A 14,340-nucleotide genomic window follows, 5' to 3' on the forward strand; every position below is an offset into this window, starting at 1 on the left:
TCCGTAGCCCCCAACTGCTCTTAAACACCAGTAAAACTAAATGCATGCTCTTCAACCGAACGCTGCTTGCACCCACCCACCCGACTAGAATCACTACTCTCGGCGGGTCTGACCTAGAGTATGTGGACAACTACAAATACCTAGGTGTCTGGTTAGACTGTAAACTATCATTCCAGACTCACATTAAGCATCTCCAATCCAAAGTTAAATCTAGAATCGGCTTCTTATTTCGCAACAAAGCCTCCTTCACTCATGCTGCCAAACATGCCCTCGTAAAACTGACTATCCTACCGATCCTTGACTTCGGCGATGCCATTTACAAAATAGCCTCCAACACTCTACTCAGCAAATTGGATGTAGTCTATCACAGTGCCATCAATTCTGTCACCAAAGCCCCATACACTACCCACCATTGTGACCTGTACACTCTTGTTGGCTGGCCCTCACTACATATTCGTCGCCAAACCCACTGGCTCCAGGTCATCTATAAATCACTGCTAGGCAAATCCCTGTCTTATCTTAGTTCACTGGTCACCATATCAACACCCACCCGTAGTCTGCGCTCCAGCGGGTATATCTCACTGGTCAACCCCAAAGCCAACACCTCCTTTGGCTGCCATTCCTTCTAGTTCTTTGCTGCCAATGACTGGAATGAACTGCAAAAATATTTGAAGCTGGAGACTCTTATCTCCCTCACTAACTTTAAGCGTCAGTTGTCAGAGCTTCTTACCGATCACTGCACCTGTACACAGCCATTCTGAAATTAGTGCAAACTATTTTGCACTATGGCCTATTTATTGCCTCAACTCCATAACTTACTACATTCGCCCACACTGTATATATATTTTCTGTTGTATTTTTGACTTTATGTTTTGTTTACCCCATATGTAACTCTGTGTTGTTGTTTTTATCACACTGCTTTTCTTTATCTTGGCCAGGCCGCAGTTGTAAATGAGAACTTGTTCTCAACTGGCTTACCTGGTTAAATAAAGGTTAAATAAAAAATAAAATAAGAATGTTGGTATCAAACACACAACCCTGATGTGGCCATCACCCATCTCCAAACAACATTAATACTGAACCATTTAGCATTTTATCACCAATCTTTTTGTTTATGCATATTTCAACCCACCTGGATCAAAATCTCATACAACCTGAGTTATTTCATTCCTGTTTCATGTGAGGGTGAGGCTTTGACCAGTTCAATCACCCTGCCTTTTGATAAGTTGGTCGATAAGGTCGGTCTAGAAAATGATGGCTGACCCTTTTCTCCAATGGGAAAACATGTACGATAAGTATTTTAGAGAACAGTGGGGTGAATAATTGGGCCATTGATTTGATATAGGATGGCCGTACACCTAATTTCACCTCACCTCGTTGTTGTTGTTTACCTCACATGTTGGGGTTGTTGTTGTTGTTGTTGCTTACCTCACCTATTGTTTACCTAACCTCTTCTTGTTGTTTACCTCCACAGCTGACCTGGTATCGGAGGACGAGTACCTGGACATCCCCAGTATCTCCAAACAGAGAGCGGGGATGTACGAATGCACCGCCATCAACGACATCGCCACAGACGTCCAGACCGTTGAGATCACAGTCAACTGTGAGTTCAATCTCAGCCCAGTCCTGGCGTGTATTCACTAGGAACCAAACGGAAGCAAACAGGCCGAAACGGAGAGGGGCTAACCTAAACTTGTCCAGTAAGAGAGACTTGTTGCAAAATGTTTTCCGTTGCAAAACGGTTTGCTACGGTTTGTACTAAGCATTCTATTCCCTCGCAGACAGTTTCACTGAGTCAATGGTCTCATGAGCAGGGATTTAATATAGACACATGGATGAAGCCAGTGGCGGCTGCTGATTGGCTGAATGTGCGGGCGGTTGGAGTTGTCAACAAAGCAGCATGACAGAAATATGATGCCAAGTTTTCGAACTACCAGTAGTTTCTTTGAGAAGATATATAAAAAGATATGTGAATTTGAACAACATCATAAATACACCTATTTCACTTTTGCATGTAAAAAACTGAATGACCACTGCTGCACATGCTGCCACTGTTTTGAACAGATTAGATTATACTATTTAGAACTAGCAGCCAGCTCACAAACGAACGAGTGCACCAGGAAGAATGCAACCTGCATGCAGATGCAATAAGTGAAAACACATTACAGTGAGGGAAAAAAGTATTTGATCCCCTGCTGATTTTGTACGTTTGCCCACTGACAAAGAAATGATCAGTCTATAATTTTAATGCTAGGTTTATTTGAAAAGTGAGAGACAGAATAACAACAAAAAAATCCAGAAAAACGCATGTCAAAAATGTTATAAATTGATTTGCATTTTAATGAGGGAAATAAGTATTTAACCCCCTCTCAATCAGAAAGATTTCTGGCTCCCAGGTGTCTTTTATACAGGTAATGAGCTGATATTAGGAGCACACTCTTATAGGGAGTGTTCCTAATCTCAGCTTGTTACCTGAATAAAAGACACCTGTCCACAGAAGCAATCAATCAATCCGATTCCAAACTCTCCACCATGGCCAAGACCAAAGAGCTCTCCAAGGATGTCAGGGACAAGATTGTAGACCTACACAAGGCTGGAATGGGCTACAAGACCATCGCCAAGCAGCTTGGTGAGAAGGTGACAACAGTTGGTGCGATTATTCGCAAATAGAAGAAACACAAAATACCTGTCAATCTCCCTCGGCCTGGGGCTCCATGCAAGATCTCACCTCGTGGAGTTGTAATGATCATGAGAACGGTGAGGAATCAGCCCAGAACTACACGGGAGGATCTTGTCAATGATCTCAAGGCAGCTGGGACCATAGTCACCAAGAAAACAATTGGTAACACACTACGCCGTGAAGGACTGAAATCCTGCAGCGCCCGCAAGGTCCCCCTGCTCAAGAAAGCACATATACAGGCCCGTCTGAAGTTTGCCTATGAACATCTGAATGATTCAGAGGAGAACTGGGTGAAAGTGTTGTGGTCAGTTGAGACCAAAATCGAGCTCTTTGGCATCAACTCAACTCACCGTGTTTGGAGGAGGAGGAACGATGCCTATGACCCCAAGAACACCATCCCCACCGTCAAACCTGGAGGTGGAAACATTATGCTTTGGGGGTGTTTTTCTGCTAAGGGGACAGGACAACTTCACTGCATCAAAGGGACGATGGACGGGGCCGTCAAATCTTGGGTGAGAACCTCCTTCCCTCAGCCAGGGCATTGAAAATGGGTTGTGGATGGTTATTCCAGCATGACAATGACCCAAAACACACGGCCAAGGAAACAAAGGAGTGGCTCAAGAAGAAGCACATTAAGGTCCTGGAGTGGCCTAGCCAGTCTCCAGACCTTAATCCCAAAATCTGTGGAGGGAGCTGAAGGTTCAAGTTGCCAAACGTCAGCCTCAAAACCTTAATGACTTGGAGAAGATCTGCAAAGAGGAGTGGGAGAAAATCCCTCCTGAGATGTGTGAAAACCTGGTGGCCAACTACAAGAAACATCTGACCTCTGTGATTGCCAACGATGGTTTTGCCACCAAGTACTAAGTCATGTTTTGCAGAGGGGTCAAATACTTATTTCCCTCATTAAAATGCAAATCAATTCATAACATCTTTGACATGCGTTTTTCTGGATTTTGTTGTTGTTATTCTGTCTCTCACTGTTCAAATAAACCTACCATTAAAATTATAGACTGATCATGTCTTTGTCAGTTGGCAAACGTACAAAATCAGCAGGGGATCAAATACTTTTTTCCCTCACTGTATCTAACTGGGTATAGGTAGCTAATATAATGTCACAAAGCATGATGTGCTAGCCATCCTGAAATAATTGAAACATTTCAGAGTTAGTCAGATATTAGTTTAGAAAGACTTGAAATTGGCATGGGAGCTAACTAGCTAGCAAGCTACCAGCTAGCTATAGCTGATGAACAATAAAATTGGCCAGCCACAGTAATGCTTTTTTGGTTCTAGCTAGTGCATCCCTCTGTCCTTCGACTCTTGTTGGATGCAGATGTCCGGTTTATCAGGTCCCAGGCTTCCATGACTGTTATGATTATTTATTTACAAGTTAATTACAATTATCTTTTTGCTTTAGCGCCATCTATACCTTCTAGTCTCTAGTGCGGAAGTAAGCTGTCTGGCGCGAGAGACTCATTGGGAGGGAGACTAGAGCAGACCCAGAAGTTCTGACTGAGCGCACTTTTTGAGCACCCTAGGACAGTCCATTTACTTTGTGCTGTTATAATTTATGCTATGAAATCCTACGATTTCATTGGGGCAGTTCCCCCTGATATCAAATAGCTTACAAAACAATCCAAGCAATGTTCTCGCATGGCCTATGCACCCGCGGAGCTGCTGGCAGTCACATTACAACATTAACTGTGCTATGCTTGAAATGCAGCCCACATGCTCTGAAGTACCAGTTCAATTAAACGCCACTGCATTTAAACATTTGTCCTCCAAAGATTGGCCATTCAACTTGATTACAACTGTTCAACTGTATTTACACATGACCCCCATGTGATACCTTGACTAGGGCTGTTGCGGTGACCGTATTACCGCCACACCAGCGGTCACGAGTAATGAAGGAAGTCAAATTCCACATGACCATTTAGTCACGATAATTAGGCTTCTCCAAGTTCTGATGCTGCTCATGGTCATTAGTAGCCTACCAGCCTTGCTAACTGCCTGGTACTCAGCACTCTATTGTCCCACTAATCACTGTTACATCAATGCAAATGTATTAGAAAATCAAATCAAACACTTCATGAGAGCCCATTTCTATAGGCTATGCAATTGCATGAGAAAACAGAGTGATGGCCTCTACTAAATAGAGAAGGATCCCATCAGCTTTCTATAGGCTAGGCCTACTATATTTATTTCTCAACTTTCCTAATATTAAGGACATTGCTTATCTTTACAACAGGAGTATAGCCTACCTGGCTGGCATGAAAATGAATTAAGGGAAAAGCGTCCTCCATCCACTATTTAAGTGCATAGATGACATGTATTTATTCCCGCTGCCCCTGTTTCGAGACAGGTGCATGATAATGGTCCATTCTAAATCAAAACAAATTTCACACATATATTATTTGGTATATGTAAAGACAAGATTAAATCAAGAATAGTCTGATGGGTGACAATATTAGCCTATCACTTGTGAATTATATATTATCATTACATTTGGACAGTTCTTCCAATGTCTTCAATATGCACCTCGGAATTGGATAAGGACACGTGCAGTTGCGTCCCCGATGTGTCTGTCTTCACTTGTAGCCTGTGAGAAAGATCTGATCACATGACGGAGAGCCATGTGAGTGAGAGGTGCTTCGGATTGCGCAGCACACTCAGGGAGAAGGGCACAACGCAACACTCCGGGCCGCAAAAGGCATGGATTTTTAGGGTGCATTACTGCCACGAAGGGGATGCTGCCGTGAAATTCGAGGCATTATCAAGTGCTTGTCTAATTGTGAATGAGAGACTATTGCGGAGCTCATGCCTTTCAAGCAAATTTTTTCTAATCATCATTAGACTCTCATTATGCAGCCTTACAATATATTAAAAATCAAAACATATAACCCAACGTTTATAGAGCTAAAGTTACATTAATAACTCTAAATTAAGCATATAGAAGTACCTATTTCTTTGTTAACCGCTCAACACAGAATAGCCGCATGTGCGCACTCCCTCAAATTGTTTGGAGAAAATATGTATATTTTATTCAGCTTTGTTCAATTGTATTCTTCATACTATGAAATAATATAAAATAATGCCACGGAATTCTAAGCAAATAGTGTCTGCTAAATTAACTAGTGTAACCCACAGCCATTTGGCGTAGCCACATCAGGACCTAACATAAGGACAACTCAGAGTATGCTATTCTGTTCTTCTGAAATAAACTACATTTTCTTCATATCATGCTTCCTTAGACCTGCCTAAAATAAATAATGGATTTATTGTGAAGGTGATAGCTATATTACATGGATTAATTAGACTTTTTAAAATGTAGATGTTCCAAAGGTCTGCGTCAGTGGCTTGTAGGCTACAGTGGCTTGCGAAAGTATTCACTCCCCTTGGCATTTTTCCTATTTTGTTGCTGTACAACCTGGAATTAAAATATATGTTTTTGGGGTTTGTATCAGTTGATTTACACAACATGCCTACCACTTTGAAGATGCAAACTATTTTTCTTTTGTGAAACAAACAAGAAATAAGACAAAAAACAGAACTTGAGCGTGCATAACTATTCACCTCCCCAAAGTCAATACTTTGTAGAGCCACCTTTTGCAGCAATTACAGCTGCAAGTCTCTTGGGGTATGTCTCTATAAGCTTGGCACATCTAGCCACTGGGATTTTTGCCCATTCTTCAAGGCAAAACTGCTCCAGCTCCTTCAAGTTGGATGGGTTCCGCTGGTGTACAGCAATCTTTAAGTCATACCACAGATTCTCAATTGGACTGAGGTCTGGGCTTTGACTAGGCCATTCCAAGACATTTAAATGTTTCCCCTTAAACCACTCAAGTGTGGCTTTAGCAGTATGCTTAGGGTCATTGTCCTGCTGGAAGGTGAACCTCCGTCCCAGTCTCAAATCTGTGGAAGACTGAAACAGGTTTCCCTCAAGAATTTCCCTGTATTTTGCGCCATCCATCATTCCTTCCATTCTGACCAGTTTCCCAGTCCCTGTCGATGAAAAACATCCCCACAGCATGATGCTGCCACCACCATGCTTCACTGTGGGGATGGTGTTCTTGGGGTGATGAGAGGTGTTGGGTTTGCGCCAGACATAATGTTTTCCTTGATGGCCAAAAAGCTCAATTTTAGTCTCTTCTGACCAGAGTACCTTCTTCCATATGTTTGGGGAGTCTCCCACATGCCTGTTTGCTTATTTTTTTCTTTAAGCAATGTTTTTTTTCTGGCCACTCTTCCGTAAAGCCCAGCTCTGTGGAGTGTACGGCTTAAAGTGGTCCTATGGACAGATACTCCAATCTCCGCTGTGGAGCTTTGCAGCTCCTTCAGGGTTATCTTTGGTCTCTTTGTTGCCTCTCTGATTAATGCCCTCCTTGCCTGGTCCGTGAGTTTTGGTGGGCGGCCCTCTCTTGGCAGGTTTGTTGTGGTGCCATATTCTTTCAATTTTTTAATAATGGATTTAATGGTGCTCCGTGGGATGTTCAAAGTTTCGGATATTTTTTTATAAACCAACCCTGATCTGTACTTCTCCACAACTTTGTCCCTGACCTGTTTGGAGAGCTCCTTGGTCTTCATGGTGCCGCTTGCTTGGTGGTGCCCCTTGCTTAGTGGTGTTGCAGACTCTGGGGCCTTTCCGAACAGGTGTATATATACTGAGATCATATGACACTTAGATTGCGAACAGGTCGACTTTATTTAACAAATTATGTCACTTCTGAAGGAAATTGGTTGCACCAGATCTTATTTAGGAGCTTCGTAGCAAAGGGGGTGAATACATATGCACACACCACTTTTCCGTTATTAATTTTTTAGAGTTTTTATAAACATGTATTTTTTTGTCATTTCACTTCACCAATTTGGACTATTTTGTGTATGTCCATTACATGAAATCCAAATAAAAATCTATTTAAATTACAGGTTGTAATGCAACAAAATAGGAAAAATGCCAAGGGGGATGAATACTTTTGCAAGGCACTGTCTGTGTTTATGTTAATTAACGGTCAATTACCGTGAGACCGACAGTTATTTGCTTGACAATCACCGGCTGACAACATTTTGTGACCGCCACAGCCCTAACCTTGACTGCCTCTCCGGCACGCTGATCCCATGAGTGCCCTCTTGTGTGCCTGTAGATGCCCCTAGTGTGTCAGAGGGCAGAGACGTTGGCGTGGCCCTTGGCCAGAGAGGGGTGCTGGAGTGCGAAGTGGATGCGGTGCCTGAGGCAGACTTTGAGTGGTATCGATACGACAGAAGGTAAATTGTTGTGCATGTTTGCAAACATGATGAATCTGTGCTTTTTCCAGGCTTTTAGATTTTTGAGAGAGAGAGAGCGAGAGAGCGAGCGAGAGAGCGAGCGAGAGAGAGAGAGAGAGAGAGAGAGAGAGAGAGAGAGAGAGAGAGAGAGAGAGAGAGAGAGAGAGAGAGAGAGAGAGAGAGAGAGAGGTGACCAAATGGTTAGACTCTCAAAGCCTACCGGACATATAATTTAGTGTAATACCTCTTAACATTATACATGGTCAAGACACAGTCACTGTCATTAACATAACGATGACATATTATATGTAGTCGACATAGCGGTTATCTCAGACTTCCGTTAACTTCTAGCTGCAGTGACTTTCCCTACAAGGAAGTTTTATGTATTGTTTTACTTGCATGGCTGAGGCAGCTCTATATGCATTTTAAATTGGTCAAATAAATTCATAAATGAATTAATTGACTACAGAGTTGTTTCCTTCTCTCTCCTCAAGGATCTTCAATGGTTTAGACGGCATGGAGATCGAGGACGCCGGGCAGCTCTCCAAGCTGACCTTCTTCAACGTCTCAGAGGCAGACTATGGCAACTACACGTGCATCGCCATCAACAAACTGGGCAGCTCCAACGCAAGCTTTGTCCTTTATGGTGAGTACATGAAACCATGTGTTCAAGGTGCAACGAAATGAAAATGTTGTGTGTTGGTAACACTTTTTAAAAACGTTTATGAATAAGCCATTATACATGTTTCTAAATGCTTCATAAATTATTAAACATGTTATAAAGGTTTATTATCAATGTTTACAAATAGTGAAATGCTTATTTAGTAGTAGTTTATAAATCATGTATTAATGCCTATTCATGAAAGTTATGATAAAGTGTACTGAATATTTCTTACTTCTGTTATTTCTACACAGTGCATGACTCACAGTTCACTTTAAATGGACTGTGATTCCTCTTTATTTAATTTGTTTGATATAAATAACTGAGGCAATTTCCATACTTAACATCAAAGCCTCAAACTGATTTTGTGTAAGAAGAACTGCATACTAAGTCTAGTAATCTGTGCCTTAATCTAACGCACATCATCATAATGATTTAGGTTAACAGTAACACCTTTCACATAATGTATGCCTTTAATACTGCACCACAAAGCTAAAGACTCATTCACCAGCTTGACTTTTGTGTTGTTCACATTAAGGCAACATTGTTAATGATTGTTTGCTTTTGTTTGTTTTATATATTTTGCTCTGTTCTGTTCTTCTGGTGTAGAGGTTATTGAGCCTACTAGCTCAACATTATTGCAAGGTTAGTACCGGTATTCAGCATGAGCATGTGTTTCGACTCACTCTCACCTCTCTGATGCGCTAACAGAATTCTAACAACGCATCATAAACATTGCCATTTTCACATTGACAACAAACTGATTAGATGCCAATATCACTGGTGTAGCACTCAGTGATAATACTGAGATGACAGGAGGACTATGTTTCTGCCCCTGGAAGGGACCAGATAATGTTTGAGCAGTGCCTGACAAAATGAGATTGTCAGATGGCTACTGGGCTGCTCATAAAAATGTTATTAGCTTCCAATTTAATTTATGAATATTGAGAACAAGTTAAAAATGTATGTCTGACAAGTTACATTTCCTGGGAGAGGGCCGGACGAGGAGAAAGTCAGTCAGTCAAATCACTGTGGAAATGGTCAATGAAGAACTCTGTTTTGTTCTTCCTTTTTCAACTGCCTAACCGCCTCGCTATGTGGCATGGCTTCATTTTGATTTTGCATGTGCTTCATCTGCTGTGTAAGTATCTATCTGTCCTAAAACTATCATTTGTGTTGTGTGTGTTTTAGCTGTTGTGACAATTTGTTAAATAATTTGTCTGTCTGGTTGTGGAATGGTGTCTTTATAGGAATCATATACACACATTCCTAATTCCCGTTTCTTTTTCAATGCCATGTGTTTTTTTTCCATTCCGAACTTCCCTCTAGTTAGTTATAACTAATACTTGTAATGAACGTTACTACTATAGTGTAGCCCGACGACTGACCCCTTAGCAATGTGTTAGCGATGCACATTTTAATGATTGATTTGATGTGTGCTCAACGTCATCATTGTATTAATTAGACTCATGATTGGAATGGAAGTAAAACGGGATCCATTAACTGTGGGGCCCCTCTTCAGAGATGTATTACTTGCTTTGATTTGGATTGTGGGGGGAAAGCGGCACTATTATTGTAAGGTTTAGGAATAATCTACTGTGGCAGCACCGTTGGATAGATGTCCCAAGAAAATCCAAAGGAAATTAGAAATCATTGTGTTACTCAGCTTCAAAGTAAAAAACAGCAATAATCTCGTCCCTCTCTCTCTCTCTCTCTCTCTCTCTCTCTCTCTCTCTCTCTCTCTCTCTCTCTCAATAATTCCCCATGTGGTCCAATATTATTTTATATGGGATTTCGAAAGCCCTTCTGAACCATAGGACCCCGCAAGGCCAAAGAATGGAAATATGTTTAACTCATATAAGCCTTATTATATAGATCGTCTCATCAGCCTCCTACATACAGTATAAATTCACATTCAATATGAGCTTCGCACAAAGGTCATTACTGAGATTTAAAAATCCATCTTGAAAGGTGACATAACACAACAGTTGTGACAATTGCCTCTAGAATTGTACCACTCTCGCCCTCAAGAAAACTTGTCCCAAATCACATACAATATGATATGTGATCCAAGCACTTGGATGCTTGTCTAGGGCATTACTTTATGGAGTTCGAGGATTACTCCGACTTTGGAATGGATTGTTGTTGTCTGGCCTGGATTCAATTGTTAATGTTAAGAGCAAATCAATAATACTACATTTAGTCTCTAAATGAACAAGTCTTGTTCCCACTCTAGGTGAATAAAATCCCAGACCTTATGGGCACCATCATTTTAATACAGTACGTTATGGATACAACATGACATACGGGTGACAAAACAGTACTATACTTTATTGTTATTATATACTGATGACAAACAGTTCTATACACAGTTTATTAGGTACACAAATCTAGTACCGGGTCAGACCACCCTTTGACTCTAGAACAGCCTGAATTCTTCGGGGCATGGATTCTACAAGTCTGAAACGTTTCACAGGGATGGCATCACACAGTTGCTGCAGATTGGATGGTGATACACCACCGCCACCAGCCTGTACCGTTGACAACAGGCAGTATGGGTCCAGGGACTCATGCTCTCATGCCAAATCATGTCAAATCTCTGCCATCACAGCATGATGCAACAGGAACCGGGATTCGTCGAACCAGCCATATTTATTTCACTCAATTGTCCAGTGTTGGTGATTGCGTGCCCACTGGTGCCGCTTCTTCTTGTTTTTAGCTGATAGGAGTGGAACCCAGTGTGGTCGTGTGCTGCAATAGCCCTTCTGTGACAAGGATCGACAAGTTTTGCGAAGGATCGACGGCTTGTCCGTTCCGAGATACCGTTCTGCAAACCACTGTTGTACTGTGCCGTTATTTTTCTGATTGCGGCCCGCCTGTTAGCTTGCACAATTCTTGCCATTATCCTTCGACCTCAGTCATCAACAAGTTGTTTTTTCGCCAACAGGACTGCCGCTGGCTGGATGGTTTTTGTTTGTTGCACCATTCTCAGGAAACCCTAGACACTGTTGTGCGTAAAAAGCCCAGTAGGGCATCCGTTTCTGAGATACTGGATCCGGTGTGCCTGGCACCGATCATACCATGCTCAAAGTTGTTTAGGTCACTTGTTTTGCCTATTCTAATGTTCAATCGAACAGTAACTGAATACCTCGATGCCTGTCTGCTTGCTTAATATAGCAAACCACAGCCACATGACTCACTGTCTGTAGGAGCAATCCATTTTTCGTAAACGGGGTGGTGTACCTAATGAACTGGCCGGTGAGTGTACATTACTGTTGTTATATACTGGTGACAAAACAGTACTAAACATTATTTTACTATATACTGGTGACCAGGGCGTTATGGGTGGGCCTTAGGGGGCCTGGCCGCCCTACCGTACCTCCTTGCCCATCCAAATAAAATATTGAAATATTGTTCATATATTTGACCGAGACGCGCGCCGACAGAAAGACTCATCAATTTCAGTTAAAGCATCCGAGCGAGAAAAACAGCGCCCCTTATGTTTAAACCATGTATCTGATGCTGTCTGGACTAAAATAGTATGGCATGTCATAATATTTCTGGCCAGACAGCATCAGATACATGGGCTACATATAGAGGGGCGCTGTTTCGCTCGCTCGGATGCTTTCTCCGGTGATGTACACTACCGTTCAAAAGTTTGGGGTCAATTAGAAATGTCCTTGTTTTCGAAAGAAAAGCAATTTTTTGGTCCATTAAAATAACATCAAATTGATCAGAAATACAGTGGAGACATTGTTAATGTTGTAAATGGCTATTGTAGCTGGAAACGACTGATTTTTAATGGAATATCTACATAGGCATACAGAGGCCCATTATCTGCAACCATCAGTCCTGTGTTCCAATGGCACGTTGTGTTTGCTAATCCAAGTTTATCATTTTAAAAGGCTAATTGATCATTAGAAAACCCTTTTGCAATTATATTAGCACAGCTGAAAACTGTTGTGCAGATTAAAGAAGCAATAAAACTGGCCTTCTTGAGACTAGTTGAGTATCTGTAGCATCATCAATTGTGGGTTCGATTACAGGCTCAAAATGGCCAGAAACAAAGAACTTTCTTCTGAAACCCGTCAGTCTATTCTTGTTCTGAAATGAAGGCTATTCTATGCGAGAAATTGCCAAGAAACTGAAGATCTCGTACAACGCTGTGTACTACTCCCTTCACAGAACAGCGCAAACTGGCTTTAACCAGAATAGAAAGAGGAGTGGGAGGCCACGGTGCACAACTGAGCAAGAGGACAAATACATTAGAGTGTCTAGTTTGAGAAACAGACACCTCACAGGTCCTCAACTGGCAGCTTCATTAAATAGTACCCGCAAAACACCAGTCTCAACGTCAACAGTAAAGAGGCGACTCCGGGATGCTGACCTTCTAGGCAGAGTTGCAAAGAAAAAGCCATATGTCAGACTACCCATCTTAATCTTTTCTTTTTATTGGCCAGTCTGTGACCCCAAACTTTTGAACGGTAGTGTAGCTTCAGCAGAGAGGAATAGGCGACCCGAAAGGGCTCACTCTCCTAATCTGTCCAGAATATGCCCAATGTGTTTATATGGGTATAATATGCAGACCTAAGCTTGTCGCCTGCCTTCCCGCCTTTGGGACAAAGACTCCCATTGTTAAGGTGGAGACATGAGCATCTCATCATTATATAGGCTACAGATCTCTAGCTTCAGCCTCTTGCAAATTGGAAAGGAAAGTTGACGGGTGCACGTTGCACTGTTAGAATGCTGGATTGACCTAAAGTAAATGTATGTTTCGCCAAAATTATACTCCCGTCTAAATAAAATCTGTCAAAATACTTCACCAGGGAGCATGACTTAGCCACGGAGGATCAATAGCTTCTTTATTTTTTTTGCTGTGGATTGTTTCAAATCACAAGTGTCTAGGCCTATGCCTATTTGGGAAGCCTGCAATTTGGGTAGTGCGCATGGCAATTGTTCTAGTTGATTGAGTTGCGGCTGTCAGTGAAAAGCGTCTAAGATATGTGTGAAGATAATGTCTCTTGAGGATAATTTAAAATGTTGCCTCAAGAAGAAGGGGAGGGTTGTGTGGCGAAGATATGGTGCATCTCTCTCCAGAATGTATGCATATTTAGGAAAGTGCCCATTTGGCAATGTCTGATTTCTGATTGTCTTAACTCACCACGTACACCACTAATAAGCTGAGCTTCTCTGTAATTTCTTCTTCGCCTCACACAAGTCAAAAAGTATTTTTGTTAACACCCATTGCGAATGATAGTTCCTCAATATTTGAAAAAGCTTTCCAACACTCCCAGCCTCTTCCTCAATATTTGAAAAAGCTTGCCAACACTCCCAGCCTCCACGTGGGCGAGGATAATGGAAATGTAATCAAAGCCTATTGGATGATAACTTGTTTTTAACTAGGACAGAATAATTTATAATGGACCTTTTCTGACATAATATAGGTACAGCTGATCCCCTTATTGTATGGGTCACTTTTAAATGTGCCTTCAGAGGCCATGCAATTTAGTACTCATCTCTAAAACAAAAGCAAATTAGGTCAAAAGACTCCAAATTAACAAATGAAATGGAAGGACTAACAGTACAGATAGACGGCAATAAAAACTATACCATAGACGCACAGAAAAAGTTAGTTAGGAACTTATTCAAGAACGATTAAGTGTAATATATTATAAAAATAAAGCGAACTGGATGGAATATTGGGAAAAATGCACCAATTTTTTTTTAAATCTTCAACATA

At 41.6% G+C, this 14,340-nt stretch overlaps 1 protein-coding gene across 1 annotated transcript in view; it reads left to right on the top strand.

Annotated features, from left to right (window-relative positions):
• Positions 1-14,340, top strand: part of LOC311136220 (opioid-binding protein/cell adhesion molecule-like) — a gene marked incomplete at both ends in the record, with an annotated part of 195,865 nt that overhangs the window by 175,135 nt on the left and 6,390 nt on the right. The window contains 4 exons of the mRNA XM_084170338.1: positions 1,475-1,603; positions 7,819-7,939; positions 8,434-8,585; positions 9,210-9,245. Coding sequence (XP_084026464.1) covers positions 1,475-1,603; positions 7,819-7,939; positions 8,434-8,585; positions 9,210-9,245 — 438 coding nt within the window. The remainder of the gene's footprint in view (positions 1-1,474; positions 1,604-7,818; positions 7,940-8,433; positions 8,586-9,209; positions 9,246-14,340) is intronic.

This window comes from Coregonus lavaretus (assembly GCF_964263955.1).
Source record: "Coregonus lavaretus genome assembly, chromosome: 10".
NCBI lineage: Eukaryota > Metazoa > Chordata > Actinopteri > Salmoniformes > Salmonidae > Coregonus > Coregonus lavaretus.